This window comes from Dipodomys spectabilis, unplaced genomic scaffold (genome assembly GCF_019054845.1).
Source record: "Dipodomys spectabilis isolate Male_0828 unplaced genomic scaffold, ASM1905484v1 ptg000095l, whole genome shotgun sequence".
NCBI lineage: Eukaryota > Metazoa > Chordata > Mammalia > Rodentia > Heteromyidae > Dipodomys > Dipodomys spectabilis.
The window spans coordinates 12,450,013-12,468,889 of record NW_024870772.1 but is presented as its reverse complement, the minus strand read 5'-3'; the positions used below and the strand labels follow the sequence as shown (position 1 = coordinate 12,468,889).

The window sequence follows — 18,877 nt, the reverse complement described above, 5'->3', positions numbered from 1 at the left end:
TACCATGGTCCATTGTCAGGACAGCATTAGAGGTAAGAAATAGGAGTAGGAAGGAGAAAGAAGGGAGAAGAACCTCCCCTTATAATATAAAAGAGAGCAAGATGGTTTCTGCTGAAGCCACTCCATGACTGTGTTTGTAAAACCTAGGTAAAGTTTATGCATTTACAGTGTGAAAAAATAGTCACATAATGAAAGGAGTGTCAGTGTTTGGAACAGAAAAAAGCAGAGTGCTCACAAAATATAAACAAACCTCAAAAATACAAAGAATATTATCCAGCAATAAAAAGGAATGGAGCAAATGGATGTAGCTTAAAAACATTATGCTAAATGAAAGAAGACAATCCCAAATATTGTTCCATTTTCATGCAATGTCTGAAGTAGGCACATCTATAGAGACCAGAAATAGACATGGGGCACCTCAGGGATACCAGAGATAGGTGAGCTCAGAGAAAATGGGGAGAAAATCTTTATGGTTATGAAATATTTATGGAGGATGAAAACGTTCTAAAACTGGTTGTACAGACCAATTCTTATATCTACACAAAAATTCATAGTTCAATTCATAAGAGTTGAGCAATTTATGAATATATCAAAAATGATTGTACTATGCACTTTCAATGGGTGAACTAAATGTTACATGATTGTATCTCAATCTCCGTATCTCAGTGTCCTCAACTATAAATAAGGCCAAACATCTTTTCAAGGCAATAAATAAACATGCCAAGCATATGGTCATTATTTTCTAAACACTAGTCCATCAGCCTCTACAAGATGTCTCCATCAATGAAGGGCTACACAGACAATGGATATAGCTATATAACTGGCTCTGTGCAGCAGGCTGTATCTTCCAGGATTGTGTGTACCCCCTCATGCTCCTACAATGATGAAATCACCTAATAAAGCACTCCAAGAACATATCCATATTGTTAGGAAACACAGTGCATCTAAACAAATTTTTAGATATTGCCATAGCCAAACAAAAAATTTACATAAAAGTCACTTTCTTAGTTACTATTCAGAGAGAAGCATCAAAATTTCCACTGTTAAATCATTCACGTTTATGCCACATTCATCTTTACATGTCCACATTACCCAGATGCCAAAGGCAGCACCCTGGACACAAAAAGTGGGAGTCAGACTGTTTATCATGTTCTAGGTGCCTGGCCTAACGCTAATATATGGTAAGGCCAAATTCAAAACCTGGTCAATGGGATATAGAATTTTTCTCTATGTCATGATTATATATTTTTGATGTTATTCTTTATTTAAAGTTTGTTACTGTGTTCATTGCTATTCCTTCACTATTATCCATGAATTGCATTCAAAAATATATTCCTCAGAAATATTTACCTGACTATGCAAGTATCTGTACATATAATTATTTGCAATATTACTTCTGAGAGACCCTACTATTAACACCATGAAGAATACATAGTAAGGTATGCCTGCTTCTCGTTTTTTAATAAAATTTCAAAAATATGTACAGATTTACTTTAATTAGAAACTATATATTCCTGAAAAGATAGCATATCTTTTTTTCTCTTTTTGAAGTATTCAATTCATCCCCAAAGAATGAGAGCTGATTTGAATTACTCAAAGTTAACTAACAATTTGCAAATTAAGATTGACTACTAAAGCAATGATTAATTTATTTCACTAGTTCTGTCTCTGATTTGATCACTATAGCATTTCCAACTTATATGTAGTTTTTAGGAATTTCAAAGGTATTAGTCCAGCACACAAGGAACATTATATGGTTAGTTAAAATTCTAACAAAAAGTAATGTTGAAGATAACCTTACCATATCATCTGTCAGTGTCCTAATATTCAAATGCTGCAAATTAAAAAAAAAAAACATCAATCAGTAATTTATATTAGCTTCTTTATTTTAGTTAATAGTGCAGTTAAAATTCTACAATATTAACTTAAAGGTAATTAAATTCTTGACAGTTTAATAAAAATGCATTATATATTGTTTTAATTTCACAAAGATGAACAAAAGTTGACTAACATGAAAGTTTCAAATACATAGTAAAATTGCTTGGATTTGTGAATGTTACAGCTAGAAACCTAGCTGACGTAACCATAAATACACTTTCCAAATTAATAGTATTATCATAATTAAATATACAGACTTAGAACACAATACATATAAAGATTGAAATATAACTTTCAAAAAATTTTCATTGAAACTTTGAATGTATGATTAGTATGTCACATAATTGATAATGAAGTACTTTGCTGGCTTAATTAACTTAAACAATTCAAGTAACGAAGAAGAATGTACTAGAATGACTATTTGCATCTTTAACATCACTTTGATTTATCACCAGTGGTGACAGTAGACAATTTTCAATTTCATTGCTAGCTGATTTGAGAACCCTTTTGATGATTTCCTTGGTAGACAAACATAAGACCACTTTAGAAAATGAATAAATTAATTTCCCACCAAGTGGAGTTCAAAAGTGAAAAGTATTCAAGCAAAAAGTGTTCTATAAATCTGAAAAGATTTTGGAAACTCTTTGGAGCATTAGGTAGTTCAAAGACCAGCAAAAGAGTCAAGCGTTTCCTAAACAGGAAAATAGATCTATTTTTTTAATTATTATAAAAGGACAGGTGAACAATTATCATCTAATAGAATAAGTGGCACAGAGTTACATCAAACATTTATTGAATGGAATAAAATGTCATTCATATCTATATACTGAAATACATTTTTATAATCATGACTCCACTTCAATTATGATCCTAATTTAAAATCTATACAATGTAAATCACTATTCCAGATTCTCTTTCATTGAGATGTTCCTTCTTTGAATGCAACAGAAAACAAGCAGCTGGAGGAAACAAAACCTTTGCATATATCATAAAAATATAGCCATATTAATGACTACTACTGACTACAAAGCTAGATTCTAAATAGAACTGTTTGTTGAATTAAAATGGCTTACTTTGACCCTGGAATAAGAAAGACATGACATGTATAGGTTAGTGTCTAATTGTAGGGTACAGAATATGCTTTTGATAATATTCTTTTCAGCCTCTGAAATTAACAAGCATGTACAATAGTCATTAAGCATGGTATCATGCTTAGCAAGAATATAAAATGTCATTCTAGAGGTGAGTTCTACCACAATTACAGAGCTCTCAAAGATAGAGAGATGGGACTTCTGTAGTTCTCTTCTCTACCCTTGCTTGCCATCCATCAATAGAAGTTTTCAGCCCATTACATCTTTTCTGGTTAACTACATCTCTCTTATTACTTTACATTCAGGAGTCTCACTCCAGACACTCTTACAACTCCTGAAATGAGTCAAGCCCCTATGACAAGAAAAGTGGGATATAGGTAAGTTCAGACAATAGCATGTAAAGTGGTCTAATACTTAAAAAGCTAAGACAATTAAGGATAAGGCTTAAATTCTATTTAGAATAATCAAATGTTTTCACAAAAGGAAAGTATTCACAAAAAACTAGTATGAGTTGCCTCAAGAAAGTGCTGTTAAAGCAATGATATTACTTTAAAAAAAAAAAAAAAAAAAGGAGAGAGGCCATGAAAATAAAACAACTTTTAGAGAGAATGATAGTAGGGACTATGTCAGATTTATGATGTAAAACCTGTATAGAAGTTACAGAAAGCAAAGTAGTCGATATGAAAACAGGGAGAGAAAGTTGCATAATATAAAACCAGAAGATGTAAAAATGCAAGAAAACATTTTTATGTATCTTCAAAGCCTAAAGTTGGGCAGCCTTTTAAATTAAAAGTACTCTCACCTAAAAACAGAGGTAACACAAGGCTAACAGCTTTCATAATGTTCGTTGTTCTTTTTTAACTCTTAAAATTATTTTTGTGGGTCTAACTTTTGAAAGGATTCAATTAATTTGATATGGGCTTGGTCTGTTTTTCCACTGTTAGGCATATACATAGCCTAGTTACAACCCAAATTTATGCAAAATTTTTCCAAAAGAACTTGTGATGAGTCAAAACAGAACATAGGGTTAACTAAGAGAAAAATAAAAGTCCTGGATTTGGTTGTGAAAAGTACAAGAATCTGAGGAGAGAAAAAGCAAAAGGCTAGCTAAGGTCAAGTTCATTATTCCTTCTCTTTTGGAAAACACCCCATTATTGATTCTTACCACACCAAGAAAAGCCAGAAGGGCATAAAATGACAGGAAATTCAAAGGCCCATGACAAGACGAGAGACATTAGCTAACTGAAGTAGCTGGAAAACAGATCTGAGAATAGGTTGCACTTCAAGGTGTCACTTTCTAAAGAATGGTGACTATAGTTATTTGTTTACAATCTTAAACTACTAAGACATGCTAACACTAAAACTCTGAATAGATCTAAGCCCTTCTAATTTCCCCTAAGAACTATAATGTCCAATGACTTAGATTACTTTAAACCTGAGGGAAATAGCCATTAACACTAAACACTTAGTGATAAAGTGTGAAGTTATACCAAGCAGTAAACTTTTGTTGGGCTATGTGATTGTTTTTATTTATTTTTTATTTTTTAATATATATATTTTACTGTAAAGATACTGTATAGAGGGGTTACAGTTACATGAGAAAGGTAATGAGTATATTTCCTATCTAGCATTGTTACCCCCTCCTTTGTTTTTCCGCTAGGATCCTTTCCCTCCTTACTTCCCCAACTCCTCCCTCCACCTCCACAAAGTTCCAAAGTTTGTTTTCAACAGTATCTTGACCCATTGTTACAATGGGTCAGCCTGTATCCTTATTTCAGCTTTTTGTTATTTCCCTTCCCCTCCCCAAATTAGAAAAATGTATATACAAGATACAGGACACCGGAATCAAATACAGTGAAAACAGGGGTTATACTATGAGGGAGGAACACACAAGAGAAACAAAAATCACAGTATATTATTAAAAGTACATTAAAAAACAACAGCAACAAAGATAAAACCTCTGTATCCCTATCTTGGGGTTCATTTCGTTTAGCATCATCTTATATAGTCATATATAAGGGCTATGGGAATGTTAATATTAAATTCAAGTTTTTCACTATAGTGTTTCATTGTGTCCAAGTCCCGCTAATTTGGCCTATACAGTCATAAGACAAAGTTGATTTGTAAAATTTAAATTGCTGAGAGAGAAAGAGAAAATGACTGACTTTAAAATTTTCAAACAATTCTCTGAAATTCAACCTATCACTTATAGACATAAAACTATAAGGTAGTATCCTTAATTTAAAAGGAAACAAAACTTTATTACACATACACAAACACTTGGTTCTTCAAGTATAGTTTAAATGGTCGGTTAGCCAAGATACTTTTTATAAATGAAGTAGCTCTGTTTTGGAACCACAGCTCATCACTTTCTTGCAGTGGTGGGAAACAGGAGCTATACTCATCCATCCAGTTCATGAGTAGATTTTTCTGGCATCAACTCCAAGTAGAGAATTGAGGGATTATTAAATGGAAGCAACTAGGGGAACTTTCTTAAAACCTACAACTTCTTAGCGTTATAGAAAAAGAAAACTTAAGATTCTATAGTTTTAGACATACAATTTCAAATCCCTGCAAACAGATTCAATTCCTCCACCACCAAATTAGTTTACAAGTAAAGGAGATGGCCAAATTATATAGCATACAATGCAATACACAAAGCCCCGACGCCACATGCAACTGAAAAATAGCTGTAACTCCTGGCTTTTAGTAAACTTCCTATTTTCTTTTTTTTTTATTAATAAGTTTTTTTTATTGTGAAAATACCATACAGAGGAATTACAATTACATGAGCAAGGAAATGAGTACATTTCTTATTAAGCATTTTTGTCTCCTCCTTTGTTTCCCCTTACCATGCTTGACCTCCCATCTCCCCGCCCCACAAAGTTGTAAAGTTTGTTTTTCAGCATAACGTCTTGTGCATCTCATTGTTGCAATAGGTCCACCTGTATCCCTATTTAAACGATTTGTTTTTTCCCTTCCCCTCCACAAATTACACCAACATCAAATACGGTGAAAACGGGGTTATATCGTGGAGGAGGGACATACAAAGCAAAGAAATCATCTTATAAATATGTTAGAAACAATAGCAAGAAAGAAAAACCATTTGAGTCCTTATCTTGGGGTTCATTTCGCCTAACATCAACTTATCTGACCGTTTCTGCCTGCCTCAGACATATACTAGTTATTGCAAATAATTGGTTAATGCATGTGAACTAGCAGACCAGGGGAACAAAAGATCAGTTCAGTGATGGCCATCAAGTATCAAGCCATCAGGCCTCAATCAATTTGTTGTCGCTAGACAAATATGATAATACTTTAAAACAACTTGGTGTTGACATGATTAAATTTCATGAAGGTTACATCATTTCACTGGAATGCTGTGGAGATTACCATCGAAAGTGAAATCTGTAAGAGGAAAGCCTCTGAACACACTGGACTAAGATAATTTTCATTGTCTAGACCCTCTAGACCAGCTAATTTTCAGCTTTTCATTATGCACACGAATTACAGTAAGACTTCCTTTGCAAAAACAGATTCAGGGCCTTAGTCTCCCCAAATTCTGATTCAGTAGACCTAAGGCAAGACTGAGAAACCCAGAAAACTAAAGGACACCCTGATAATCCTGCCAAAGCACCCCCAGGACCACATTCTACCCTGTGGAGCATTCTTTCGCTCAGCCCGTTCCTCTACCAGTATCAATCACTGCATCATTTATTCAAATAGTCTAGCCAGGCACCGATGGCTCATGTCTATAATCCTAGCTACTCAAAAGGCTGAGATCTGAGGATCACAGTTCAAGGCCAGCCCTGGCAGGAAAGCCGGTGAGACTCTGATCTCCAATTAACCACCAAAAAACCGGAAGTGGCACTGTGCCTCAAGTGGTAGAGCACTTGCCTTGAGCTGAAGAGCTCAGGAACAACACTCAGGCCCAGAGTTCAAGCCCCATGACTGAAAAAAATAGAAAAATAAATTATCAGTCAATCTCTAAGATATATCTTACCTCATAACTCTAAATTTAATAGTACTCACTCAGCATCTAAATATTGAAAATTATTCCTATCAAACTATGACCTGACACTATCTACTTGAAAGAAAAACAAGGACATGACAAGTCACTGACATAGAAAAGCTGTACCTACTGGGAGAAAAGGAAGACTCCATCTCAATTAATCATAATCTGTGATTTAAGGTGATGCACTAAAGTGTTACTGACATTTTTGTTTTAAAATCCCTATTATTCCTTTTCTCTATGAATATGTACTACTTTAACCTAGTTATATTTTTGGTCCATAGATAGCTGTTCTTAATGTCAGCATCAATTATAAAGAATATGAAAATACAAAAACATTATTACTTCTAACTATCACAATAAACACACCTATACAGTCTCCCTAAGGGTTATCTCCCAGGCAACTACAAAATATGTGAAAATGCCATTCTTCAAGGGCTCTGCATTTAACATCTCAGAAAGGTCCAAAAATAACACTGAAGCTTTCCTATCCCTTAGGACAAGAGCAGAACTGGCGCTTTGATAACATAAAGAAAAACTTTTAAGTTGTCTGGCTCTTCATGTGGTTAGATGGTGGATTTTTTTTTTTTAATCTATGTGGAGAAAAGTGAGAGAGATGATAAGAACTGCTCTTCAGCCTCTTTTAATCACTCATTCTGGACTGTAATCCTGCCAATTGGAAAGACAATTACTCATTCCCTTCACCAGACTTCCTACTATCACACTCAGGGGGACCTGTGGGTCCATTCCCCACATCCTGTGAAGGGGAAAAGAGACTCATCAGGGAAGATTAGCTTTCAGAAGCCCATCATCCAAGTGTTAGAGAAGAAAGAAAAGATGTATTTTTATGAAAACACAACAAAGTTTTCAAGATGATAAAAGCTTCCACTAAGGAAAGACTGCCACTCTAGGAAAACCAACTGACAAGATTTTTTGTTTTGTCATGTTGTTGGTTTTTTAATGGTGGTTATGCTATTTTATACCTTTACCAGTAGTACATTAGTATTCCACTTCCCATTCATATTTACCGTACTTGGTTTTTTTTTTCATTTTTAATAAGCTGTATTGCCTTTTTAATTATCTTCAAATGATTGTACAAAGCTTTCAATTTAACGTGTCCATTTTTTGTGTACAGTGTGTTTTAATCAGTGTCACTCCTTCCATCATTCTCCCTCCCCTCCCATCTATCCCATCCCTATCCACTTCAAGTTTTCCAGTTCCCTTCCAAGGTATGCATGCACACTGAGTAGTATTATGATGGTATTGGCCTACCATTCCTCTCTCCATTAGTCCACCCTCCTCTCCTAGCTGCCACCCTCCTCAGACAAGACATGATTCACCTACCTGATTTCATTTTGTTAAACTGTCAGTGAATCTTTCAAAAGAGTTCAATCAATGAGTTTTGCTTGGAACTCTGCCCTAGGTTTATGCATCACAGTAGTTGCAAATCAAACAAGTCTTTTCACTTTTTCTAACACAACCCCAATGTTTTTGTGTTTTTCTTCAATGAACTCATTGAAAGTGAAAGGGAAAATGCAATGCTAATTCTAGTAACACATTTTTAAAACCCATTTTGAAATTGTTTCCTTCAACAACTCTAGTTTTTGTTTGTTTTTTTTTTGGGGGGGAGAGGTGTTGTTGTTTTTTAATCTACATTGTGAGATGAAAAAATGCTTCACAATGGATCCAGTGAAGAGTTATGTAAATCTTCAAATTATCATACAGGTAGGTTTGGCACCAAGTTTAGAGAATTTGAAATCACTCATATCTGGAGAAGGATAAGAAGCAAGCATTCAGTAGAATTATATTGGTTCCAGAGCTCCCAGAGTCACCTTGAAGTTTATCCAAAGAGAAAGTGCTCAGCCTCCAATACTACATCCAAGATGCATATTCAGACTTGCTACTATTACTAAGGCTAATGTAGTACCCCTAATTGTCTCATACAAACTGAAGACTTTACCTTTCAACTTCACCACAAAGATAGGAAATTGGGTTAGAACCTTTTTAGTGAACAATTTAATAAAACAAATCCCCTTCATACTCTTTAAACTCATAATTCTCTAAGAGTCAATACTTTGTGAAATAACTGCTAAAACAAACAGGTATCACTAAAAGATTACCTTAAATAGGTAAGATTGAAATTGACCTAAAGTCTCCCAAAGTTAAGAGAAAGGAAATAAATCATAGTGTGTCAGTCTCACTTTGCATATTTTTTAAAACTATTAGATATATAAAAACAATTCTATTTATCTAAGTTGTGAGACATGGAGTTTTCCTTCAGATTTTGTGTATTTTCTTAGCTATATACACAGCTCTTATGGAGAGAAAGGCTTAATATGGATAATACTTTTCACAGTGAATAGAAAATATAGATTGTTCCTTTTCAAATAAATATATGTATTAATAAGAAATGGATATCTAAAAATCAAATAAATACTGTGAGCATAGATATTTTTAATAGGCTTTTTTGAGTACATATTTTCAAGCGTGTCAAACTATATTATGCACATAATTCATTTGTCTTCTAATTCACATATATAAATTAACAAATCTCCAAACACTCCCGTTCTGTGAATTATTGATGTTGTCACCTGCTAGAGACTTAATTCCAAGAAAAATATACGAATCACTACATCAGAAGCACAAATCCTTTTGACACAAATTCAATTTTTGTGGCAACAATAATGTATTGACTTAGCTTTATTTTTCTATTTTATGACACTTACTAATGGTGGAGATAAAAGAAATCTATCACTTTTCTTTCATATAAATGTAAACCATATTATGCCATCTTGAGAAAGTTAAGGTAAACATGCATAACATTCTTTACCACCTGATAATCCCTTAATGTAATTGAGAACATAATGCCAAAATATAAGAAATAAAACAGGATTTTTCAAGCAAGACATGTCTCATAAACCTATTTTTTTCTACTCTATGATATAATTAGGCTGCCAACCTGTACAAGGCATTACATTAAATATAAAGAGCACCCATCTCTTTCTTAGATGCTTATAACCAAAGAGCTACAGTAAGGAAGCACAACCAAATGCATTATGGCAGAATAAGCCCAACAATAGGTATTCAATGGTGACAGTGAAAAAGCAGAGTCCTTACCTTTAAGGATATATGCTTAAATACATTTCAATTAACATGCAAATATTACAGCCATGACCCAAGACAGAAGTTAATTTTGTAGCCTGATTCAGGTTAAAATTTTAAATATGCAATCCATTATCCTTCCTAGAACATTCATTCAAATATTTACTAAACATTACTACATTCTTGACATAGTATACATCAGTAAATAAAAAAATTTTATTTTGTCCTACAGGAATTTATTTTCTGTTGGAGAAACAGATAATAAACACAAGTAAAATTACAGAAGATGGTGGAGAGTGATGAATAATCTTTAAAGTAAAAAGCAGTATAGTCTATGCACAAAGTTTGCAGGTTGCAAATGTAAATATGGAGAAATTGGGTTAAGTGTAGATCTCACTCAAACAAAGAGAAGCAGGTGAGTTGCAGAGCTGGTAATGCACATATGGAAAGAGGAGTCTTAGATACAGAGAACAGCAGCCATGAGGAGAAAAGCCAGTGTGGTTTGGCAGCACAAAATTTAAGTCAGCTGAAGACAGCTGGCAAGTGAGACCATTTTAAGGACATGAGTATAGATTCCATGTAAATTTTTAGTAATGGTGGACTAACATTCACTATCACCAAGAAATGAAGACCACACTTCAGTATACAGTAAGAAAGGTTGAATTACTCCATTTTCACTTCAGTTCCTAAGTACCTATGAAACAGCTATCTAATATCATTACTACTGCCATGTCATGAGGAATTACATAATTACTACTATACCAAACAACCCTACAAATGAGATATTACCCCTATTTTAAAGATCTGAAAATTGACCTGTTAAAGCTGGCAAGTGACAGGTTGAAAATGGAACTTTAGTTTCATTTTCAGCAACTGTGATCAAACCTCAGAAAAAAGTCACAGTGGAAATGAAGTTATTTCTGAGGTAATTATGGACAAAGAAAATAAAAACTAAAGATGAGCCAGGTGCTGGTTGCTCATGCCTGTAAACCTAGCTATTAAGGAGGCTGAGATCTGAGGATTGCAGTTCTAAGTGTGAAAAAAAGCATCTTTTCTATCAAAGTTGTTTGCTTCCTTTCTGTAATCTTGAGAGAATAGTTTTTCTCAAAGGTTCCTGCTTTGGGCAGGTGGCTTGGCTTTTTCTTGTTAATTACACTTTAGTTACATACATCCTTATTCTGGCACTTTTAAAGACATCCTATTAGAAGCTCCTTGAATTTTAGTTGCATACTGTTAATTAAACCACATCCTTTTCCAGGGTGTGAAACTGAGCTCAGCCAATGTGAGCTTGCTGGATTACGGATAAAAAGGGACCAGCCTGCCTGCCTGTTCTGTGTGATTGTGTGCCAGACTTTTTTTCCCAATGGCACACCCCTCTACAGAAGTTGGTATCTTTATTTCTAACAAGGCAGCCCAGCAGGAAAGTTAATAAGACTCCTACCTCCCAATAAATCACCAAAAATCTGAAAGTGGAACTGTGGCTCAAGTGATACAGTGCATTAGCCATGAGCAAAAAGCTCAGAGACAGCATCTAAGCCCTGAGTTCAAACCTCAGGACCTGCAAAAAAGAAAATGGAAAACTGAAGATGAGCAGAATCTGTAAGAACACACCTTATTTTAGATGAATGAATATAAAGACCTGAGGAGGGAGTAATTTTGGTAAATTAGTGAACTCTAAAAAGTACACATATTTGCTCTCTCACTTGTGTAACAGGGAATCTGGTGAATGAATAGTTGCTTTTATAAAATACCTCATTTACAGTTTTTGTTTTAAGCTGAAAATCTTGTCAGATAAGGCAATAGCTAATTTAAAACACAAAAATGTTTAAATACTATGTTTGAACTTTGAAAAAATAAGCTATTATTTTTATTTTATTTTTACTTACTCTACTACCTATATTCCTTAAAATAATAAGTACATTTATTATTCTTTTATCAGTTAAAAGTAGTGAAAAAGAAGATAGATATTTACCAAGTCAACATCTGAAAAATGGGAGAAAAAGAATATAACTTCAGCTTTTATATGTTTGTCCAATATTATGCATATAATGCATTTCATATTTTTTTAGTACTATTAACCAAGCAGAATATATAGTATCTGAACATCCAAGCTGTCAAGTCACCATGGCAGGTCTGGTCCTCATTCTTGACCTCTTTTTTAACATTAAAGTATATGGTTGTTAAAAGCACAGAAGTTGATGTTAATTACTGTATCTTGAAAGCACAAGTCAAGTCAGCCAGAGTGTGGGGAAATCAGCAGCTTATGCCAGCAGGCAAAGGAAGGCACCTAACAACTTAGTGAAAATTACTAAAGATTGTGTATCTTGCAAAAATATAAAATGAATTCTCAAGTGCCTGTTTTGTTGATGAATGGTAGTTCTGAGGCTATGAAAGTGCATCATCTTTGCTATAACAAGATGTTCACATTAGAATGCAAGAATAACCCTTTATGTCACTGGAAAGCAATCTATAAGAAACATGAATGTAAATCCATGTTTCTCAACTAAAAGAGAAATATATGTATTACTGCCTAAAGTCTCAGCATGTGTCCTCTACTTGCACAGAAAAGGCAAAATAATTGGGGAAAAACAATCATTTTTAGAAAATTGAAGAGCCTGGTTCTTAAATTGTCAAGATTTAAACAAAAAAATTAATAAACCTGTCCAACAGTACACTTGGTACCTGTTTGAAACGAGAGGCTCAAATAAGGAAATGTTCCTTCCTGCCATGCATTGGCATTCTAATAGGGCTAATAGAAACTTGATTCTGTGAGGTACAGAGAGATGAATGCTACAACAAACCCTGGAACACATTCACATTAAGCACTGCAAAAAGGACACTGGACAGACTAGATGAACATAAAAGAAATACTTTCCAAAAAGGTCTTGTTTGTGTGTGTGTGTTTTTTTTAAATCCTGGGAAACAGCTAGAAATTTGTCCGAATGAACAGATTTCAGATAGAAGTTGAGAGATTCAGGTTAGAAATATGAGCAAATTAAGATCATTAAAAGGATTGAACTTCATGATCTTTAAAGTATGGATGGTGGAGGAAGAAATGAAAGGGATGTGTTAAGCCAGTTCTACATGCACACTTATGTCTCCCCTAAAATTCTTGTAGTAGCAATGTGGTGGATGATATAGCATAGGTGGAAGAACCCAGCACAGGAAACCAATTAGGAAGCTACTGCACGAATCCAGTAGAGACAGAAGATGAATGAGGTCAGGGATAGTAAGAACAGAGAAGAGGTGAGTGCTATAATAAATACTCAGGAAGCACAATCAAGGTTAGTAAGTAATAATAGACATAAAAGTTAAAGATCAAGAAATTTTTCAAGGGCAATTTGATGCCTTTCACACAAAGAACAAAAAAAAAAGCTATTGGAGAAAGAAAGTAATGGGATCAAATTAAGATATTCTAAGTTAATGTCACCTGTGGGCTATTCAAGGCAAATAACATAAAGTAGGGATAGAGTTTGAAGAATCATCAGCTTCTAACTAGCTGCTTTGGTAACATCTAAATTTCAGCTTCATGGAGCTAGTGACTATCAAGATGAACACAAAGAAGTATAACATCCCCATTGTCTCAGAAGGTTCTACTGAACATCACTGACTTAGAAAGTAGTAAGAGTTAAAGAAATGGATGTTAGAAGTATAAAGTAAAAAGAGAAAATCAAAAAAAAACATGTTTGTAAACCCTAATGAACAAAGAGCTAAAATGCCCAAGGTCTATGGAGTAAAAGCTTTGTATGAAGGAACTTAAAAAAATCAAGTAAAAGGAAGCTTGACTATCACCCACCAGGCTTGGCAGTTGTTTATCTGCCAAAGCCATTTCAGAGGAATGACAGGAGGCAGTGACAAGGCTAGCAACCACTGGGAGGCAGCTCAATCTCTCTTGACAAGTAAATCCTACTCTTTACTAATACTATCACAAGAGCAGTAGCAAGCTGAGGTACTCAGTACTTAAGTGTTTAGCTCCCATTATGACACATCAAATCATACTATCCAATCTGTAAGTTCTTATTTCCACGGCGAAGGGGGGAAAAGTAACCTTCCATGGTCACACAGTGAACAAAATCCAAATCCAAGATATAAGCCTGACTCACCTCCACAATCCCAGTTAATGAAACACTATACAACATGGACACCCCCACAGCTATGACACATGTTCTTGGTTGTCATGTTCCAATCCTGTACTAGATTATAGGTGAGCCTCTTCAAGTCAAACACCAAGCACGATGCTACACTGAGTGAAAAAGAACTCAAATATACGTAGAATAAATGGAAAAAAAAAGTCATAGAAAGTAGCTAAAAGGGAAGGGAAAAGAACATGGTAGGCTGTCGGGAACCAAAAGGGAGTCTCTCAACATGACAGGCTTGACTATCTAACTGGGACATCTTGAGGCTGAGTTTACAGAATCCGACCTTTTCACCCTGCCCTAAGCAAACACCCTGCAGCTGCTACGTGTAGCCAATGAAAAAGCTTCCTTATTCCAAGCATGTAAATATCCCTGTGTGAAAAATAAAAGTTGCAGCTTGATCAGCATCCCTGTTTTGCTGTCATTCTTCGTGTCTCTTGTCCCTTCATTCCTTCTGGCTTAGGTTCACCGCCCTCGTTGACATCCTGCAGGTTGGGACAGTAGGCAGAATCAAACTTAAGTTGAAGGGAGTAGTTGTTGGGTTTTTTGCTTTTTCTTTTAATACAGAAATTATCTCCTTGTATAGAATGAAATACTCCATGTGGAATAGGGTTCAGTCCAGAACAATGGTAAAGGAATCAATGCAGAAAACAAAAACAAAAACAGGCATTTATTTGTTGACACTTCAGGGGGAAAAAAAATGAAGAAAGAAGCAGGGTACCAGAGCTCACACCTGTAATGCTACTCGGGAGGCTGAAATTCATGGATCCTGGCTCAAAGCCAACGCAGGCAAGAAAGTCTGTGAGACTCTTATCTATAATTACCCACAAAAAAAAAAAAAGGTGGAAATGAAGCTGTGGCTCAAGTGGTAGAGTGCTAACATGGAATACAAAAGCTCAGGGACAGCTCCCAGGCCCAGAATTCAAGTCCCAGGCCCCAGGATCCCCCCCCCCCCCAAAAAAAAAAAATAAGAGGAACTGTGAACATAAAGTGAAATAGCACTACAGCAAGTTCAAGCAGCATGGACTCTATTTTGACTGAAGAAGATATGCAGATGAGCACTGAAACTGGATACCCATGTCTAAGATACTTTAAGCGAACGCTGCGGTACGTTCCTGGGAGGAGGGTTGTGGGTGCTTCGTACATACACACAGAATATCACTACAAGAATGCAGAAGCAAATAGTGTCATCACAGTCTCTCTGGGAGAAAGGGGGCTGGCTGTCTGGGTTAGAAGGAAGGTTTACTTTATTACACTTTATACTTCTACATCCTTAGGGATTTTTTTAAGAAGTGCTGACATTACTTTATCAAAAAAGAAAAGCTATTTACACAGATGAGGTAGCATGATAAGGTTAGCATAAATGCTAAGAGAAGTGGAAAGGTGACGGGTGAGCTGGCTCCAAGTCAGAACCGTACAGCAACTGCGTTCACATCCATCAGGCCCTTCTGTTGCACTTCGGGTAAGTTCACAACCTCTCTCAGCTCCATCAGGTGCAAAACAAGATTGGAGAGTGCCTGCTTCAAAGCAGTGGTGAGGAGTAAGTGACTAAAGCAGTGCCTGGCCACTGCAAGAACCGAGTCAATGCAGCTCTTGTGCCAACCTTTACTCCCTAAAAGCACGCAGCAATTCACATATCTGGAGGGTTTCCACCAGTGTTTATCTATTAGCCTAATTTAGTCACAGAAAAGCCTGTCAGGTTGCTTCAAGTGAGGAAGTATGAGGCTACTGAAGCAGATGAGAATGCCAAAGGCAGCTAATTTATTTATGAATAAACATATTTATTACTTGAGTTTGAGGAACTGAAGAGTTTGAAGGCATCCTAGATCCAAGGGAAGGAACTCCAAGGTTACTTTTGTGGAGCGTGGCTTTAGTATGTAGCAAATGTTGGCAATAGAAACCTTATATAGAAAAAGAGGTAGGAGGCTGGGAAGGTGGCTAAGTGGTAGAGTTCTTGCCTTCATGCATGAAGCCCTGGGTTCAATTCCTCAGTACCTCATAAGCAGAAAAGCCAGAAGTGGCACTGTGACTCAAGTGGTAGAGCACTAGCCTTGCGCTGATGGCCCAGAATTCAGAAACCACGACGAAAGAAAGAAAGAAAGAAAGAAAGAAAGAAAGAAAGAAAGAAAGAAAGAAAGAAAGAAAGAAAGAAAGAAAGAAAGAAAGGAAGGAAGGAAGGAAGGAAGGAAGGAAGGAAGGAAGGAAGGAAGGAAGGAAGGAAGGAAGGAAGGAAGGAAGGAAAACAGGTAGGGTCAAGAAGCTGGAGGTTGAAAAAACAGAAAGGAAGAGAAGATATCCAGAGACCAAACCTCTTGATGAAGGGTAGAAACCTCCAATGACAGGTAGAAAATTCCTGGACACAATCCCTTGCCCAGCAGAAAGGAAATAATGAGGAAAGAGAGAAGGGGATAACAGGAGGAAGAAAGGCCAAAATAACAGAGAGGAGATTGTCACATCCAGTTCAAGCTGACCAACCCCTCTTTGTCTCTTTGTCTCTTTCTCCTCTCCCTGTCTCATGTGGGCTGGCAGTTTGCTCTCCCCACAATAAACCCTTTTCTGCCAAAAAAAATGACCAACTCTGGAGAAGCTGACACTACAGAGATGAGACCAGTTATTTTTGAAGACTGGGAAAGAATTAAAGGAGTAAAACCAGTAAAAGTTATTCACCGACTAGACACCATGCCTAACTTACTACAATATGTATGAAATAATCCTCCCAACAATCTATAAATTTGGAAACTGATTGTTTGTTTTATAGACAGGAAACTAAGGCATAGGGGTTGAGTAATTCCACCAAGGCTATACATCCAGAATGAATCCCTTGTTATCAAAGTTTTTAGGGCCAGGGTCAAAAACCACTTTGCCTCCCAGGTTTCCAATTACCTAATGTTCTCAATAATCTTCACATGCCCTTTCACACCACCACAGAAAGAAAGGAAAGAAAGAAAGAAAGAAAGAAAGAAAGAAAGAAAGAAAGAAAGAAAGAAAGAGAGAGAGAGAGAGAGAGAGAGAGAGAGAGAGAGAGAGAGAAAGAAAGAAAGAAAGAAAGAAAGAAAGAAAGAAAGAAAGAAAGAAGAAAGAAAGAAAGAAAGAAGAAAGAAAGAGAAAGAAAGGAAGGAAGGAAGGAAGGAAGGGAAAGAAAGGAAAGAAACAAGAAAGAAAGAAAGAAAGAAAGAGAGAGAGAGAAAAAAAAGAGAGCAAGAAAAGAAGAAAGAAAGAGAAAGAGAGAGAGAGGGAGGGAGGGAGGAAGGGAGGGAGGAAAGGAGGAAGGAAGGAAGGAAGGAAGGAAGGAAGGAAGGAAGGAAGGAAGGAAGGAAGGAAGGAAGGAAGGAAGAAGGAAGGAAGGAAGGAAGGAAGGAAGGGAGGGAGGGAGGGGATTTGTGTATATCAATAACATCTACACTTAAATTAATCATGAATGAATTAATGAACTGTGAGTAATTTGGCATATGCTTTCAATTAACCAAGCATTCAGATTTCTACTGTAAGCATAACTCTACACCAAGCATCACAGAAAAGTGACTTCCAAAAGCTTACCAACAAATGTAAGAAGTAATTAAAATCAGGTTGAAGATGACATCAAAGAGAAAAATCCCTCAGAATAGAGGCTGAATGAAGGTGGAACATCATTTTAATTGAAGGCCATCACCTTTTATAAATAAATAAAACTGTCAAGGTTGAATTTCTGAGTGTGGATTATATATATTCCGTTTTTCATGTTCATTTCTCAGACTGACAAATTTTTTATTAAAAATGAGTTGTAATTGTCATTATGTATTGAATTCTATCCAAGGTTTCAATAAACAAAAACAGGTGAACTCTAAAGTCCATAATTAATCCATAATTAATGTCACCAATGTATAAATCATTTATTTACAAAAATGAGTGCTACAAAGTTTCCTTTTTAAGACACCTAATAAACAGCCTAACTAAAAAAAATGCAATAATTAAGCGCTAAACTCCACATATCCTGGGGAAATAGTTCACAGTAGCATTAGCCCAGTAACCACAGGATTATGAATCTCATAATCTATTAACTTAATAATAAGGGTTTCAAAAAAATTTACACTATAATTCCTTGGAGAAAGCAGTGTCACTTGGAACCAGTATTTAGCTATTCCTTTCTTTGTTTTTTTGTTTTTTTGTTTTTTTTGTCAGTCATGGGGCTTTGAACTCTGGGCCTTGGTGCTGTCCCTCAGCTCTTCAGTTCAAGGCTACCACATGAGCCACAGCACCACTTCCAGTTTTCTGAATGGTTTACTGGAGATAACACTCTAGTAGCCTTTCCTGCCCAGGCTGGCTTTGAACCTCGAACTTCAGATCTCAGCCTCCTTAGGAGCTAGGATTACAGGCTTGAGCCTAGTGAGCTCGGCATATTTAGCTATTCTTTAACTCATCAATGTCAGACTTGGACCACAACTAAGTGGGTATATACGAGCCTCTCAGCACACATAAAGCCCTGATTTTATACATTAAATTCTAGTCCTTCTCCTTTCCAGGGTTTCAAATGTACCATGATACTCAAAGAAGGTGATATTAAAAACAACTGGTTAATTCCATTGCTGGACATACTTGGCATCTGGACATAAATTGGAAACTTTTTTTTTTTTGGGTCCGGTCGTGGGGCCTGAACTCTGGGCCTGGGTGCTGTCCCTCAG

At 35.9% G+C, this 18,877-nt stretch overlaps 1 protein-coding gene across 1 annotated transcript in view; it reads right to left on the bottom strand.

Annotated features, from left to right (window-relative positions):
* Diaph3 (diaphanous related formin 3) overlaps window positions 1-18,877 on the bottom strand; it is a 446,709-nt gene that overhangs the window by 417,421 nt on the left and 10,411 nt on the right. The window contains exon 2 of the mRNA XM_042685827.1: window positions 1,802-1,834. Coding sequence (XP_042541761.1) covers window positions 1,802-1,834 — 33 coding nt within the window. The remainder of the gene's footprint in view (window positions 1-1,801; window positions 1,835-18,877) is intronic.